General features: G+C 42.3%; 1 protein-coding gene across 2 annotated transcripts in view; it reads right to left on the reverse strand.

The window, feature by feature from the left end:
• The window catches only part of RAB3IP (RAB3A interacting protein), a 120,636-nt gene that overhangs the window by 48,013 nt on the left and 56,046 nt on the right, over positions 1-16,577 (reverse strand). For both annotated transcript variants that reach the window (XM_077468927.1, XM_077468928.1), the window contains 2 exons: positions 16,435-16,512; positions 8,756-8,956 (listed from right to left, as the gene is read on the reverse strand). In XM_077468927.1, coding sequence (XP_077325053.1) covers positions 8,756-8,956; positions 16,435-16,512 — 279 coding nt within the window. The remainder of the gene's footprint in view (positions 1-8,755; positions 8,957-16,434; positions 16,513-16,577) is intronic.

Below are 16,577 nucleotides of genomic sequence, written 5' to 3' on the forward strand. Positions count from 1 at the left end.
CAAAAAGCAGCAATATGACCTGTTGGACTTTTTAATTATTTCACAACAGAAGAGATTGCAATAGAAATAAAACCCCACAGCATGCAGTGAAAAGACCTGGTTGCTCATCCTTAAATATCCTATTACTAAAGACCAAAAAAGATATACAAAAGAAAAAAAATATTCAACCCATTATCATCCACCAATAACACAATATTAGGTTTGTGTGAATCAGCTTGTTAACCCCTCTAATGACAAAAGTTAAAACAAATCTTAACGCCTGAACACAGTTTTGCAACCTTGGCATGTGCAAAACACATATGTATAGTATTTTTCGGCATACAACACTCACTTTTTTCCCCCTGAAAATAGGGGGCAAATCACAGGTGCGTGTTATATGCTGACAGCGTACCTCGGAGGGGAACGAGTGTCGCCAGAAATCACTGAGCAGTCATCTCCTCTCCACTCGGCTCTAACGTCACACACGCAGTCCCGCCTCCACCAACGGCATTGGAACAGTGACTGTATATGCCGATAATTAAGATTTTTATATAAATAAAATATATATATATATATCTTTTTTTTTTCCGTTTATATATTTAATTTTTCAGATGGATCCTGACTGTACTACAATGTATGTCTATGAGTGAGTAAATGTAAATGGATAATCATTGGTTTACATTTGGCTATAGATGTGCTCATTCAGGTCTTTTTCTTTTTTATGTTTTTTTTTTTTTAAATGGAACAAGACTCCAACCTTTTCCGTTCGGACAAATCTGAATGGATGGATGGATGGATGTAAACGGATGCTGCCCGTTTACATCAGTTCCATTTACTATGTCAGTTTTTAGGCAAGAAACATACTTTTGTTAGCTAGGATTGATTCCTGCAACAATAATAATAATACTAAAAAATAAATAAAATGGTTCACAAACGGATGTAGATTGATGTAAACTAAATAGAACTGAATTGCAACCTGATGTAAATTGAACTGAAGGCTGATGTAAAAACAGACGTAAACGTAAGACGTGTGAAAAGACACTTACAGGAGAAAAAAACAAAAAAAACAACTATGCATTATATCTGATCTGTGCATCGGTCCTGCATGCATGTACACTCCGGGAAGCGCTTGGGAGTTTCGTGCAAGTTCATGCAGCGGTCTGCCATTATTTTAACGGGGTGCCTGCATGTGGTTGCATGGAACACCTGTGTATTCCGACTATGTGAGGATGGCCCTTTACACAGGTGTGCCGATCGGTATGCCCATGTGAATGAGCTCAAAGAGTTAAAGGAAAGGGTTCTATTCACAGTGATCACTAAGATACCCAATGACAGGTTATTGCCAATCCATAGCTTTTCCCTGCTCCCGATTGTTAGTACAAGACCCACAAATGTCAGCAACAGCTTGGTCTCCAATGCTGGAGGCATGCTTTTAGCACAAACACAAATTGCAGCCCCATGGAGGAAGGCCCAATTTGCAGATTTTGCCACATTTGCACATTGCAAAAGCATTGCTTTTTTATTTATTTTTAACTAAAATAACCATTGTTTTGTTTGCTAGTAAAAATAGGATTTTTAACTTGCCAGTTAAAATCCGTTGCCTTGAGTACAGTACAGTACACAGAGGCTTCTTTATATCATTTTGACCATGTTATATGCAGCTACCTTCAGGTTACTGCTAAAACACTGGTAAAATCAAAAGGCAACATGGACATCTCCCTAGATTACAGCTCACACTCCCAGCTAGCATCAGTTTGCTATAAAGCAATAGGGAGATCATACGAACCAGAGGGAAGTGTCCTGTACTCCAGGAACCATATTTTACTGGCAAGTCAAAAATCCAATTTGCTGATCATACAGTACAAGCAGCATTCTGACTGGAATGCACAAAAGTAACCCAACTAAAGGGGAGGTCAACATAGCAAATCATGCCAACATGCCCACAACAAAAAAGGTCAAGAAGGGCTGTGCGGGCTCAGAGCAGCTTGTAGGCACCTTACACCCAAAAGTAGCATAAGGGTAGGCTTTAACATCCACCTGGCAAAACTTTACAAATGAAACAAATGTGTGAAAAGAGCCCCAGGTGACAGCCTTGCAAAATTGAGTAATAGATGCTTGATGCTAAAAAGTCCATAAAGTATTCATAGATCTAGTAAAGGGATATGCAATTAGCGGACCTCCAGCTGTTTCAAAACTACAAGTCCCATCACGCCTCTGCCTCTGGTGTCATGCTTGTGGCCGTCAGTCTTGCTATGCCTCATGGGACTTGTAGTTCCACAACAGCTAGAGGTCCTCTGATTGCATATCCCTGATCTGGTAGAACGTGCTTAACAGGGAAAGGAGGAACCCTATCGTTTAGGCTATATAGGCAATTACTTGTCAAATCCCACCACCAATGGTGGAGCAAGAGGCCCTTGTGGGAACCTTCAGGAAGCACAAAGCTTGAATCTTATTTCCTAAAAGAAGCAGTAGTTCAGAGGTAAACACTTACCACAGGCAGCATGTCTAGATAGTGGAGATACATTTTTTCAAGAAGCTTTGGAGTAGGACATAAGAAAGGGAGGAGGACAATATTCTGGTTATAGTAGAAGGTAGAAAACATCTTTGGGAGATAAGAAGCCGTAGGCCTTAAAACAACCTTGTCCTTGTGCAACAGTAACAAAGGCTCCTTGCAAAATAAGGCTGCCAACTCAGTCACTCTTTGCAGAGGTGGCAAATCGCCAGAAAGGACAGCTTACAGGTAAGGTTAGAGGAGGATTTATCCTTCCAACAACTACAGCTTATGGAGAGCTGAGAACACTTGTGGATACATAGGAAGGTACAGATGTGATCTACTCCTTAGAGACCTTAAAGAGTAAGAGGCCAGAGGTTTCTGAAACAGAATGGCCAAGGCCAAGATCTGTCCCTCATAGTACTCATGGACAATTTTTTTGGTCTGGACCGGAATGGAAAAATAACTAAGGGAACCATCCCAGTGAGTATTTATAGGATGAAAGTTCCTCAACCTGTAGCAAGAAATTTAGACCTTCCAGGTGTGATTATAGTCTTTATGTAGACTTCCTAACCTACAAGTGGGGAGGGATGACTGAATCTGAAAGGTCCCTGTCCTTCAAGGCTGTGGCTATCATGCCCTTAGAGTCAGCAACCGAGAAGCAGGATGGAACATTATCCTTATAGACTGTCCACACAGGCCAAAAGAGCTCATGAAGCATGTTCCAGGAGCTTTAATATGTCTGTGTACCCTGTCGTCCTCGACCAATTTGGTACAATGAGAATCACCAGAATGCCCTTGTCGATTTGCGAAATAGACCAGAGAGAATCTAGAAGGGCAGAAAGGCGTAGATCAGGTTCAACTTATCCCACAAAGTGACCAGAGCATTCACTTCCGAGGTCCAATGGTCTCTGAACCTGACACCAAACCTGTCTTGTTCTGGATGCCAAGAGATCCACATTTAGTGTCCCCCGCTGGTGGCAAAGACCTCTGGCTGAAAAGCATTTTCTTCTTGATCCAGACAATGACAACTGAGAAAGTTCACTTGCCAATTTTCTACTCCTGGAATATGGACTCTGAACAGGGCTGGAACTAAAAGTTCTGCCCAAGAGATGCCCACATTTGCTTCCTTTCGAGCAGCAAGACTTCTGGTGCTTCCTTGATGGTAAAAGTAAGGCAAAGCCAATGCATAGTTTGACTAGATTCTCGTGGCAGGTCCTCGCAACAGTTATCCAGCATTGAAGAGACAACCTAATCGATCCAAGTTCCAGAACGTAGATCGGATGCTGAGCTTCCCCTAACGAGCAAGTCCCCTGCACAGAAAAGGAGTTCAGGCTGCTCCCCAATCCAACAGGCTGCCATCAATTATGAAAACTTTCTATGAATGTGGAGGAAAAGGTTTCTCTAACTCCAAGGTTGCAACAGAAATCTGCCAAGCTAAGGAAAACCTGACCCTGGAGCTCAGGCACATAAGGAAGCCCAAAAACGGAGTCTGTTTTTCTCATGTGGCCAGAAGGTTGAGTTGCAACGGTCTAAAGGGAAGCAGGGTGTAGGTCACTGCCTTGAAGGAGGCAGCCATGAGGATCAAGACCCTTATGCAAGTATGAATTTATGGTTTTACCCGGCCCAGACTTTAAAATGTATATGTAAACCCTCACCTTGTAAAAGAACATTCATTTTAAAATAGAATTGATCACATTCCCTCTGTTCTCAGCTGCATAAGAGCTAGGAAAGGAGAAGCAGCAACACAATGGTCTTACCAGTGAATGGCTGTGCAGGGTGTCAAGACAAGTCTGACCATTGGAGGACCATTTTCCCAGACAGCTAGAGAACTGACCACACTGTGCTCTTGTGCTTAGTGTGCTCTGTTTTTGACAGAGGGACTGGCAGGAACACCAGCCATTTCACACAAATGAAGCCATAGAAAAGGAACAGGATATGTTTTCATACAAGTACACGGTACAACAGACACATATCATGAAAATGAAAAATTGGGTTTACATATTCCTGAAAGAATAGAAGTTATGAGACAGAAAAATTCTGACCAGCTTCAGATCCAGTAACTAATTGAATCCAGCAATGACTTATGGGGGTTGAAGAAACAACTGAACCTCTGCAGAGCATGTACTATCTGTTGGGTGTTTGCTGACATGGACAGCGGGGACTGGTCCTTTAACAAAAGACTGTCCTGGTACCCCACAATGTGAATTCCTTGAGAATGGAGCAAAGTCAAAACCAGGGCAAGCGCCTTAGTGAAAACCCAGGGAGCTATACAAAAGTAAAATAGAAAAGGTGACAAATGGGCAATGCTGACTGTCCACTGCAGGCCAGAAAATCTCCTAAAAGGGAGGGAGGCAATGACCGATGTGTCATTTTTAAAGCAAATCATCCTCGCACATAGGAACAGATTGTAAGATATCAGAACCAGAATGGGCCAAACTCCTCCATTCAGTTTGGGAACCATAAAGAGGTTCCAGTATAAACCTTAAAGTGGTTGCATAGAATACAGTAAGGTAAAAAAACCTTTGACTTTACAATTAGGTTAAAAAAAAACTAAAAACTTCTGCATGCAGCTTCCCCCGCGCCTCCCCTAAATACATACCTGAGCCCAAGCTTAATCCAGTGATGTGCATGAGAGCAGAGGCTCTCTCGCTCCTCATTGGCTCAGATAAAGCAGGAGCTTTTGGCTCCTGCAGCTTTCAATCAGAGCAAGTGACAAGGAGCAGATGATTGGGAGGGGGGCGTAGCACTGGCGGGGGACCCCAGAAGAGGATTGGGACTGCTCTGAGCAAAACCATTGCACAGAGCAGCGAAGTAGAACATGTGTGTTATTTTAATAGAAAAGCCAAGCTTTACAATCACTTTAAAATCATTCTACTGTTCATACAAGGGTAATGACCCCTTGATCCAAGAGCTCTTTAACAGCCGCAAGCAGATTCAGCCACCAAGTTGGAGAGGCTGAAGGGAGGAGGAAGACAAGTACAAAACCTCAGTTTGTAGGCTCTGGAAACAATCTGAAGCAAGGGGTCTAAAATTTTGAGAAGTGGCACACCTCATCACTATAAAGAGGCCTTGGCTGATTAGGAATACCATGCCTCATGACAAAATACATTTCTGTCCTATGCCCAGTGTAGAGAGACACAAAGGAAACCTTCCTAACCTGAGGAGTAGAAGACCTACTGGTCGAGGCACAAGCCATTTTTGTCTGGGGAGGAGAGAACACTTACCTTCCATGATTTCCATATATATACACTTATCCAAGGAGAGCCCAATCAGGCGTACGCTTTCAAAGGGCAACTGCTCAAGAAGTTTCTTGCAAGAAGTTCTGCCGCATCTGCATTTAAAGTGTTTGTAAAGGATCATGCTTTTTTTTTTTTTTTAATAAACAAACATGCTATACTTATCTGCGCCGTGCAATGGAGTAGACCCAATCAGTCTCTTCTCGGGTCCCTGGTTGGCGCTCTGAGCCACTTCTGCCTGCCTCCTTAGCAAGCCGCTTGCTATGGGGGCACTCACGCATGCCCACTATCTGTGTCCGTAAGACCCCACTCCCTCCTCACTGGCTGTGATTGACAGCTGGGGGAAGCTGCATACTGAAGGTTTTTTACCTTCATGCATAGAATGAAGAAGAGTAAAAACCTTCACCATTTAGAACTACTTTAAGCCTGAGAATTTTGCACATGTACCCAGAAAGAAAGCACATCCTAGAAATTTGGCAAAGGGTATCTGCCAAGATTTACACAGTAGTGTAAAGCTGAAGGCAAAAGGTCCAGCTAACAAAGGCAACTTGTTAGGATGGAACCAGGGTTTGGGGCCAATCGTTTAATCCAGACAGGAAAGGTTTAACAGACTCCCATAGACACAACTGCAGGTTGCATTGCTTTAGGGGATTATGGGAGCCCATGAATGTCTTTTTTAAAATAAGATAAAGCCAAATTCACCCAAGAAATTGCCCATTTCCTAAGGAAACATTCCTCAACAGGATATTGCTGTGCAAAGCATTTTAGGAGTAAAAATCTTTTCAACCAGCATGTGAACCAAAAAGGGCTTAGTTGTTACAGGCCATTTTAGAAACCTTATACTGCATACATTGGGGTGAGCAGACTCTGGCTGCTCCAATGCTAAACAAAAATCATACATCTTTAAATCAGCATCTTGCTACGCCAAGGTTCGTTTCACACTGCTGTGACTTGGGATCCAAGTTGTGAGACCCCAAGTCACAGGACATGTGAAATCCCATGTTAGTCAACGAGAGCTGTCCAAAATAGCACTACTGAAGTCACACTGATTTTAGAAAAAAGTTCCTGTACTACTTCAAGGCAACTTCTATCAGACTTGTGCCTCAATGTAGTACTCAAGTTGCCAGGAAGTCTCCTGGCAAAGTTTCACCGCAGGTTGCAGCAGTGCAAACCAAGCCTTAGGGGAAAAGCATGTAGCAGGCATATCATTTTGATCGGATGCCTCACAATACATCCTCCTCCCACACGATGTCTGGTTCAAGGTCAAAGACAGATTCCTGAGGGGAGGTCGAACAGGCACAGTTCTGACACCTGTGATTTAAGGCTTCCACAAGAACAGAAATTCTGCACATGAAGTCTGGCAATGTGGCAGAACATCTAGAAAGGACGTTTGAGGCAGGTGTGGCCAATGGCCTGGCTGACTGACCAAAAAAACGAAAAAACAAAAAAAACGAAGGGAGTCAGAATGGGGCAACATTTAGAAGAAAAGATGCTGGGGCCCTAATCTGATGTACTATGATCCCCAATAGAGCTCAAGGCTGAGCTAAGCTACAAAGCCCATCTGACCCATTATCTTGTTCTTACGAGAGGATTATGATATGCAAGAGAGATCCAAAATACTTTTCTTGTGTGTAATTGGAAAAATAAACATGTCTCTACCTTTCCTAAAATAGTTAGTAGAATATAAGACACATGACATTCAGGAAAAAAATTGAGCTACATTAGTGTATACTCTCTAGGTGTAAATTTAACTTCCTCCAGATCTACCCACATACTGAATTGTACAACTATTGCAGATTATCACATGCACTAAATATTGTGTACTGGAACTGATATAAAGAGAGGTTCAGTGCTGGAGATCTCACAACCTTTCCTTTCAATATGTACACACAATGATATTTACAAAGCAGCGAATGTGACATTTACCAAACATTCACAGCAGGCGAATCAATGTAATTAAAAGCACGTGTCAAGAAGGCAATAAATTTGTGGTAAATGTCACATTCACAGCTTTCTAAATATATCCCATATTATTCAACTAAAGCCTCTTACTTGCATTACTCCCAAAGTAAACGCTACCCAGGGGGGCTCTTTGCACAAACAAGAACACCGTTTTAAGATTCTAAGACTAAATCAGATCTTCATAAATAAATTATATATATATATATATATATATATATATATATATATAAAATTTTATATACCGTATTTATCGGCATAGGACACGCACTTTTTTCCCCTTTACTAGCGATTTTTGGGCTCTGGTCGGCTTTCAGCCGCCTTCGGCCCTTCTCGCGGCTTTCGGCCGCCTTCGGCCCTTCTCGGCGGTTTTCGAGAGCGGCCGAAAGCCTCAGAGTACGGCCGAAAACCACCCTGAAGCGGCGAGATCAGCCGAAAGCCACCGAGAACTTCCGGGCGCTGCCGAGATACGAAGGACATCTCGGCGGCGCCATTTTTAAAAACAAAAGCTGAGGGGACAACGATGCACAAGGCTGCAATGATGGACAGGCTGCAAATTACACTGACAAGGCTGCATTGATGGGCATTTAAGTTAAGTTTTTTTTCCTTAAACTTCCCTCCTAAACTTGGGGTGCGTATTATATAATATATATATATATATATATATATATATATATATATATATGTACAATAATCTTAATTATATCACAGTCCCAAACACATTTGATAGAGCTACTGTATGTTTGCCCCTTTTACTACACACGAGATCTTAAGGAGTAATGATGGTCTTTCTGCTTAAGTTGTAATAGGATTATGCTGCAATATTAGTTTGCACTTTCCCCAATGTTATCTTCTTCTAACTAGCCAAAGAATGTCCACTGAATTTAAATAGCACATGTTATAGAGACATTGCTCAGTACATAAACCACCCGGGATCATTCTGATAAAAGAAATGCATACCAAACTGGGTAGTTCACAGCAGCGATATTATCAGTCATTTGTTTTATTTGCTAGATAAAGACAAGGGCAAGCAAGCAATGCTTAAAGGAACAGAAGACTGTTCTGCTTTGGAATAACTGTAAATTACCTCTTTAGATTTCTTCACTATTGGCTGCATTACAGCGAGGTCCATAGTGCTGCCACTCATAGCACTGCTAGTGCTTTTGTTTCGGACATGGCCTTTTTTGAATGGAGCCTTCCCTCCGGGCTGTAGTTCTTTTGTGGGGGAAGTTGGGGATGTTGAAAGAAGAGACTTCAAAGCTGCAACTTCTGCCTGTAGCGCATCAATCTACAAACGAGTTTCAAACAGGACAAAAAAATGAAAAAAAATACACTTTTGCAAATCTAATATTGATGGTGTCGAAGTCAACACATAGAAATTAATTATTGAATGAATATACAGTTTATACAAAAAACCCCAAAGACAAAAATAATTTTTAAAAAGGGTAGCTATTAGGAAACAAGCTTAAAATTACACATATAAGCTTTTATTTAAATCAACAATAAAAATACATTTTACTCAACTTTGTTATTAGACTAAATATATGGAAACAAACTGCAGGTTACATACATAATAGAACACAGCACCAAATATATATCACTGAAAAACCCTGATGAGTTTACTTCCTCTTTCATTCCCTGCAAAGGTAAAGCATAATGTACTACTAGCATTGCATAGTAGGCCATTATGTGTCACTAACCTGACACAGGAGCCAGCGAAGTCACCGCTGTCCCCTGCAGTCCGGCGCATTCATCTTCTCGGTGGGTCTCGCTGCTCCGCCACTGTCATTTGGCGAAGCCGCAATGACGTCACTCCCGCACATGCGCACGGGAGCCGCCACGCGTGGCATATCGCCGTTGACGGGTGCCGTGCTCAGTGCGCGCCTCTGTCTACGGCGCATGCGCCGTAGACAGCGGTGCCTGTCTTTCGGCAAATATCTCCTGAACCGTGTAAGTTTAGGAGATATTTCTTGGACCTACAGGTAAGCCTTAATCTAGGCTTACCTGTAGGTCAAAGTGTGTTGTAAGGGTTTACAACCACTTTAAGTATACAAACCACACATACAGTATACATGTCACAGAAAACGGCAGCTCAAAATGGTATTCAGTTTGGTTTCAGAAAAAAACATCTAGAAGGGTCTATCCAATGGTAAAACATAACATGGATTATCACTACATTTTTGTTGCATTTTTACAATACATACACACACACACACACACACACACACACACACACACACACACACACACACACACACACAGCCCCCCCCCCCCTTACCCCCAAAGCAAAATGTATCAAGATTTCTTTAAAATTATATAAGGCTCTAGCTTACAGACTGAAAATTTCTCAAGCTTTGTCATGCATTTGTGGCACCCTTAAAACATGGTTGTCGATTCACAAGCAAGATTTAAAAATAAGGATAGTTATAAAGTATTGCGAGGGAGGCACACAACTGATACTTTACCCAATTTCAAGGTGCATGGTTAATAGAAATCTTGTTAAATGTATTTACTCTATCCACTATAATAATCTAAAAAGAGCAAGAGCAGAGCAAGCAAATTCCAAAAGCAATCTTACCTACAATGCAAATTATGGCTCAAAGTTGTATACATGTGATTTCTCATGTCAGTTTTACATTTCTCCCTGCCCATGTTCTATTTTACCTGGTTGAGCCTGCCTGTGACCCTCCTCCTGGTAGTAAACTGACCAAACTAGCGCGATGAGTTTGCGTCTTGGGTCTGTCCTTCCGCTAAAGATACAGACTCATTGTACAAAAATAGGATTATTATAACAGCTTACCTGTAAAATGTTTTTCTTGGAGTACATCATGGGACACCGAGGACCATAGTAATCACTATGTGGGTATATAGGCACCTTCAGGTGATGGACACTGGTATACCCAATACAGGAAGTTGACTCCCTATATAACCCCTCCTCCTACCAGGAGTACCTCAGTTTTTGTAGCAAATCAATATACCTAAACCCCAAAAGAGGGGAGGGACCTCTGTGTACCATGATGTACTCCAAGAAAAGGAATTTACAGGTAAGCACAGAGCACCATAGTAATCACTATATGGGACCTCCCATAGCAATGCTATTTGAGGGGAGGGAGACAACCCGTAGGGCACCCTCAAACTTGAGGACCTATACTGCTGCCTGCAGCACACTATGCCCAAAGGCGATATCCTCATGCCTTCTTACATCCACCTGATAAAACTTGGTGAATGTATGTACTGAAGACCAAGTTGCGGCCTTACAGGTCTGAGCCATGGAGGCCTGGTGATGCACTGCCCAAGAAGCACTAACCGCCCTGGTAGAATGCGCCTTGACTTAAAAAGGTGCAATCTTACCCCTTAAATCATAAGTCTGAATTATAACCTGCCGAATCCACTTAGCGACAGTGGATTTCGATGCTGCCTGTCCTTTCTTAGGACCCTCTGGCAGTACAAATAAGACATTAGTCTTCCGAATCTGAGAAGTTGTCTTTAAAATAGACTGACTGCTCTCACCACATCAAGACAATGTAGTAGTGTAGTGTTCTTCCCTGGAACATGGTTTTGGAAAAAAACAATATCTTGGTTCAGGTGGAAACCTGAGACCACTTTTTGCAAAAAATCTGGACGAGGGCGTAACAGAACTCTGTCCTCATGAATAGTCAAGTATGGCTCTTTACAAGAAAGAGCAGCCAATTCCCAAAACCTCCTTGCCGAGGATATAGCAGCCAAAAATACTAACTTCCTTGTCAGAAGGACTAAGGGAACGTGCTGTATCAGTTAAAATGGCTGTTTTTGTAACACTGACAAAACGAAGTTCAAGCCCCAAGGGTCCAAAGAAGGTCTGACTGGTGGATTAAGCCGCATTACCCCTTGCATAAAACTCCAGACTAAAGAATGTGTAGCAAATGCTCTTTGGAAAAAAGATGGATAAAGCTGAGACTTGGCCCTTAATAGTACACTCAAGGCCAACTTCATCTCTACCTCCAATTGTAGAAAGGCAAGAATTCTGCCTCCAAGGATGCCAACCCTTGGATTCACACCAGGAAACATAAGCCCTTCAGACTCTATAATATAAATATATATATATATATATATATATATATATATATATATATATATATATATATATATATATATATATATATATATATATATAGCTTGCTTTCTTGCATTAATCAAGGTAGAGCTAACTGACCCGGAGAGCCCACGTTTCTTCAGAATGTGGGTTTCAATAGCAAAGCCGTTAAATTTAGCATCCGTAAAGGTGGGATGGAATATCAGCCCCTGTAAAAGTAAGTCTGGCCGTAGTGGAAGGGACCACAAATCCTCCACCACCATCTTTACAATCCCTGCATACCAGGACCTTCTGGGCCATGCTGGGGCTACCAGAATTACTGGCTTTCTTTCCAGCTTGATCCTGCAAAGAAGTCATGGCAGCAACTGGATAGGGGGGGGGGGGGGAATGCATAAATCAGTGAAAACTGATCCCACGAGGTCACCAATGCATCTGTTCCGTACGCGAGTGTAACCCTCATCCTGGACACAATGTTGACTAACTTCATGTTGAATCTGGACGCAAGAAGATCTATATCCGGAGTCCCCCATTTTTGGTAAACAGCCCGAAAGATGTCGTGGTGAAGGTACCATTCCCCCCGGGAATAACTGCTGGTGACTCAAGTAGACCGCCTGCCAATTCTCTACTCCCAGAACGAAGACTGCCGATAGGCATGGAACATTTCTTTCTGCCCAAGTTAGAATATGGTTCAACTCTGTCTGCGCAGCGAGACTCTTGGTGCCCCCTTGGTGATTGATATAACCCACAGTTGTGGCATGGTTGGATTGAATCCTGACAGGACAATCCCGTAACCTAAAATGCCAGGTCTTCAGAGCCAGATGCACTGCCTGAATCTCTAGGATGTTGATGGGCAAGGCACTTTCAGTTTTTGACCACTGTACCTGGACAGTTGTTTTCTCTAGTACTGCTCCCCAGGCTAAAAGGCTGACATCTGCCATTACCACTTTCCAGATAATTGGTCTGAAGGATCTTCCCTTAAGCAGATTCTGGGTTAGTAATCACCAACTAAGGCTTTGGGCCACCCTTGGGGAAAGCTGCATTGGCAAGTCTAAAGCTTGAATCGTTTTGTTCCAAGAAGACAGGATACTGTTTTGCAACAGTCTCAAATGGAACTGGGCATAGGGAACCACTTCAAATGCAGCCATCATCTTTCCTGACAAACTAATGCAAAGGCGAATGGAGTTATCTCCTTTTGACCTGACCATATGCACTAGCTCTCTTATGGAGTTGATCTTTGCTTGAGGCAAGAACACCTTTTTCTGGGCTGTGTCTATGATCAGACTCAAGTACTCCAGCCTTTTAAGAGGTTTTAAGGAAGACTTCTCTAGGTTGAGAATCCAACCCAGACTTTCCAGGTAATGCACATGTAATGCTCCAAAACTAGCCACTGACCGGTCTAGTAACAATAGATCATCTAGGTACGCCAAGACTGTTATGCCCTGTGCCCTTGTACCCTTAACCTGGCTAGAGGTGGTGCCAGGACTTTTGTAAACACCCGGGTTGCTGTAGCTAGCCCAAAGGGCAAGGCTACAAACTGGAAATGCTACTGTTCTACCTCAAACCACAGAAATATAGGGACATGCAGATATCATGCATCCCTGATGTCGATAGATGCCAGAAGTTCTCCTCCTAGTAGGATAGGCACCACTGACCTGATCGACTCCATGAAAGGAGCGGATCTTCAGGAACTGGTTTCGATTCTTTAGATCTAAAATGGGTCTGACATCTCCATTTGGTTTCGTAAAGAGGTTTGAATAAAACCCCAAACCTTGCTCTTCTATGGGGATTTGTATGATCACCCCCTGAGCCAGTAATCCGTTTAGTGCCCTAAACAGAGATTGCCTTTTTCCCTGGATCTTTGAGAATGTTTGATCTCAGAAAACGAGACAGTGGAAATGCATGAAATTCTAGTTTGTACCCTAGAGACACCATAGAGATGACCCATCTGTCCCAAATTTCCTCTTGCCAGACTTCTGAGTATTGCCGAAGTCTTCCTTCCACTCCGACGAGTGCCCCTTCATGAGGCGGCTTTGGAATTCTGCTTTGCAGGTTTTTACCCCCAGTACTTCTTTTGTGCCTAAGCCTGACGGCGGATGCCCCGCCACAGGAGAAAGTCCGCTTAAATGAAGGGCGTTTAGATTTTCTTTTGACTGGCAAGAGAGTACATTTCCCACTAGAAATCATTTGGATGCATTTGTCCAAATCATTCCGAAATAGCCAATCCCCATGAAAAGGAAAATCAGTCAAGAGCTTTTTGCATGGTGCTTTGGCTGACCAGTTTTTTTAACCACAAGATCCTACACATGTGTACTAGTACAAGCGCAAGGCGGGAAGCCTGGTGAATAGAATCTTTCATGGTATCTATAGCAAAACATAATGCTTTTGGTAGTTCGGGCCAAATCCCGGGCTTGTTGTGCAGGAACCTCCTTAAGGGCCTGTCTAAACTGGTCCTTTAGGGACTGACAGATGCCTATTGCAGCGACTGCAGGCTGGGTAATGGCACTTGCCAAGGAAAAAGAGGATTTTAACAGGAATTCCAACCTTTTATCTGTTGGACTCTTAAGCATTTGTGCATTGTCTACTGTTCCACTCCCTTGGACCTGTATTAGCACCCCACCAGGAAAATCTTTAGGTAATGTAAGCATGACCAAAAAGCCCTGGGTCCCGGGGTCCAGCCCGGCAAAGAGACATTACAGGCAAAACCTTGTGCTTCGTATACGAGGCCCGGGTACCATCCACCTTGGCCGCAGTGGCACTTTGGATGGATCCGGTCTGTGAAGACTATTTAAATTCAGCATGGATCCCTCCTGGAGCTCCTCAGAGCACATCTTCACTTGTGACCAACACCTTAGACACTGGCGAAAAAACCAAGGTACTCCTGGTAGGAGGAAGGGTTATATAGGGAGTGAACTTCTTGTATTGGGTAAACCAGTGTTCATCACCTGAAGGTGCCTATATACCCACATAGTGATTACTATGGTGCTCTGTGGCCCATGATGTACGATAAAGAAAGCATAGTCAGTCACAGCCAGTACTTGTAGTTCAATCACAGGAAACGGTAAATTATTGACTTGCCGGAGCCCCGCATAGCTGTGCGGTTTCCAAATTGTGACAGCAGGGGCAGGGAGAAGATCCCCCATCTCCCATCACAGAGCGAGAAACACTGGCGGTGGGTGTATAGGAGCATGTTACAACCCAAATATGGGTGTAACATGTAGCATGCTCCTAAAGGTGAATCTGTCATACTTTAGCTGGAGTAATTAGCAAATACACATTTCTGTCCATCTCTTCCTGGAGAATCAAAACTTAGGTGAATTTCATTACTCCTGAGATAAAACCAGTACATGCCACCAGGACGACACATTTACCTCAATTAATAATATATTAATTTTATCAATTAATTAGCAGCATTTTAAGCCCAAACATCACTATATTAGGAGATACCGGAGGTTGGTTAGGCCCATTACCTCACCTAGGTGAACTAGCCCTCCAATACCCATCATATTTGTATTCAAACAATAATTTTGTACTGGACAATAACATACAAGTTACTAGAATGCCAAAGCACCGGTAGGAATTCCACAATATTAATATATGCAATCAACTGTAGTTAAAGGATACGATTTTTTTCAAAAGACAAGTCTTTTGTGCCATGTTGCACCCCTGTTCAGGATGTAACACATTGCAAATGTACCAGCCCCGCTTGCCTGCTCGGCCACATCATTCAGTGTTTTGTGAATGAATTGACTACAACTACGACAGCTGTTGAGCGCTGTGGTAGTTCGTTGAGTTTTCCTTTTAGCGTGAAATTGCTGATGCATGGAATCAGAGATCTGCCGATTACTGGTGCAATTTTTTCAAGGCTCCAAAAAAAATATAGTAAATGCACATTTTTTTTTACCTGCAAACTAATTGTGCATTTTTTTTTCTTTTTTTTTTTTTTAAGTGAACCTATCCTTTAAGGGTGGGATAGCTGAATGATTGTTAAGACTGATACCCCATTCATCACTCCTCAGACTTTCTTACTAGTCAGATCATTTCTGTTAACACTTTCCCCTAGGACCAGAAAAGAGGGACTGCATCAGCAGTCTATAGCGCTTTTTTAACCATCAAACAAGGACATGAGCCAAGATTTGTGAGAGACACTGATCTCACAAATGCTCATTGACTCGGCAGAACTCAAAACCAGGTCTCATTTAAGTATTTTCACATTAAATGCCCAATTTTGTTTTCTGTTGTAGTCCCTTTTTCTGTAAAATATTGCATCTGTACCGTTTTACAATTTTTTATGATATTAAATAATATAATATTTTAAAATAGGCAATACCATCTCAAATGCACTAAGCATATTCCGGCATTACAGACATTAAAAGTCATAATTCTTATGGTGAACATTGGATATTTATGATAAAATATCTAGTGGAGTAAAAAGTCAACTGTGTAGTTAACAAAACCCAGTGACAATCACACTCAGTCTGCTGGCATTTCGAATGTGGTCCTGCGAGCTGGAAAATCTTTGTGCAGTGTGAGGCTGGGAGTGTCATTGACACGAATCAGTGACAGTGTGGTGTGAGTTTGACCAGCTATTTGGCACAAGTTGGTAAAGATGACTGGGGTCTGATACACTGTCAGTTACAGCCTTTATTTGTATAAAGCGGGAAAGGAACAAAAAATTATGAAAAGTTACTGCATACCTTCCCATGTGCTTCTTTAAGCTGTTTCTCTGCTGTGGCTTGTTTAACATTTGCTTCTCGTACCATTTTATGTGCTTCCTAGGATTTAACAAAAAAAAAAATACCTTTTACACATATCTTAAAACAGAACTTATTTCACATAA

Source organism: Lithobates pipiens, unplaced genomic scaffold, assembly GCF_037356315.1.
Source record: "Lithobates pipiens isolate NorthernLeopardFrog02 unplaced genomic scaffold, aLitPip1_a1.2 Scaffold_8, whole genome shotgun sequence".
Classification (NCBI taxonomy): domain Eukaryota; kingdom Metazoa; phylum Chordata; class Amphibia; order Anura; family Ranidae; genus Lithobates; species Lithobates pipiens.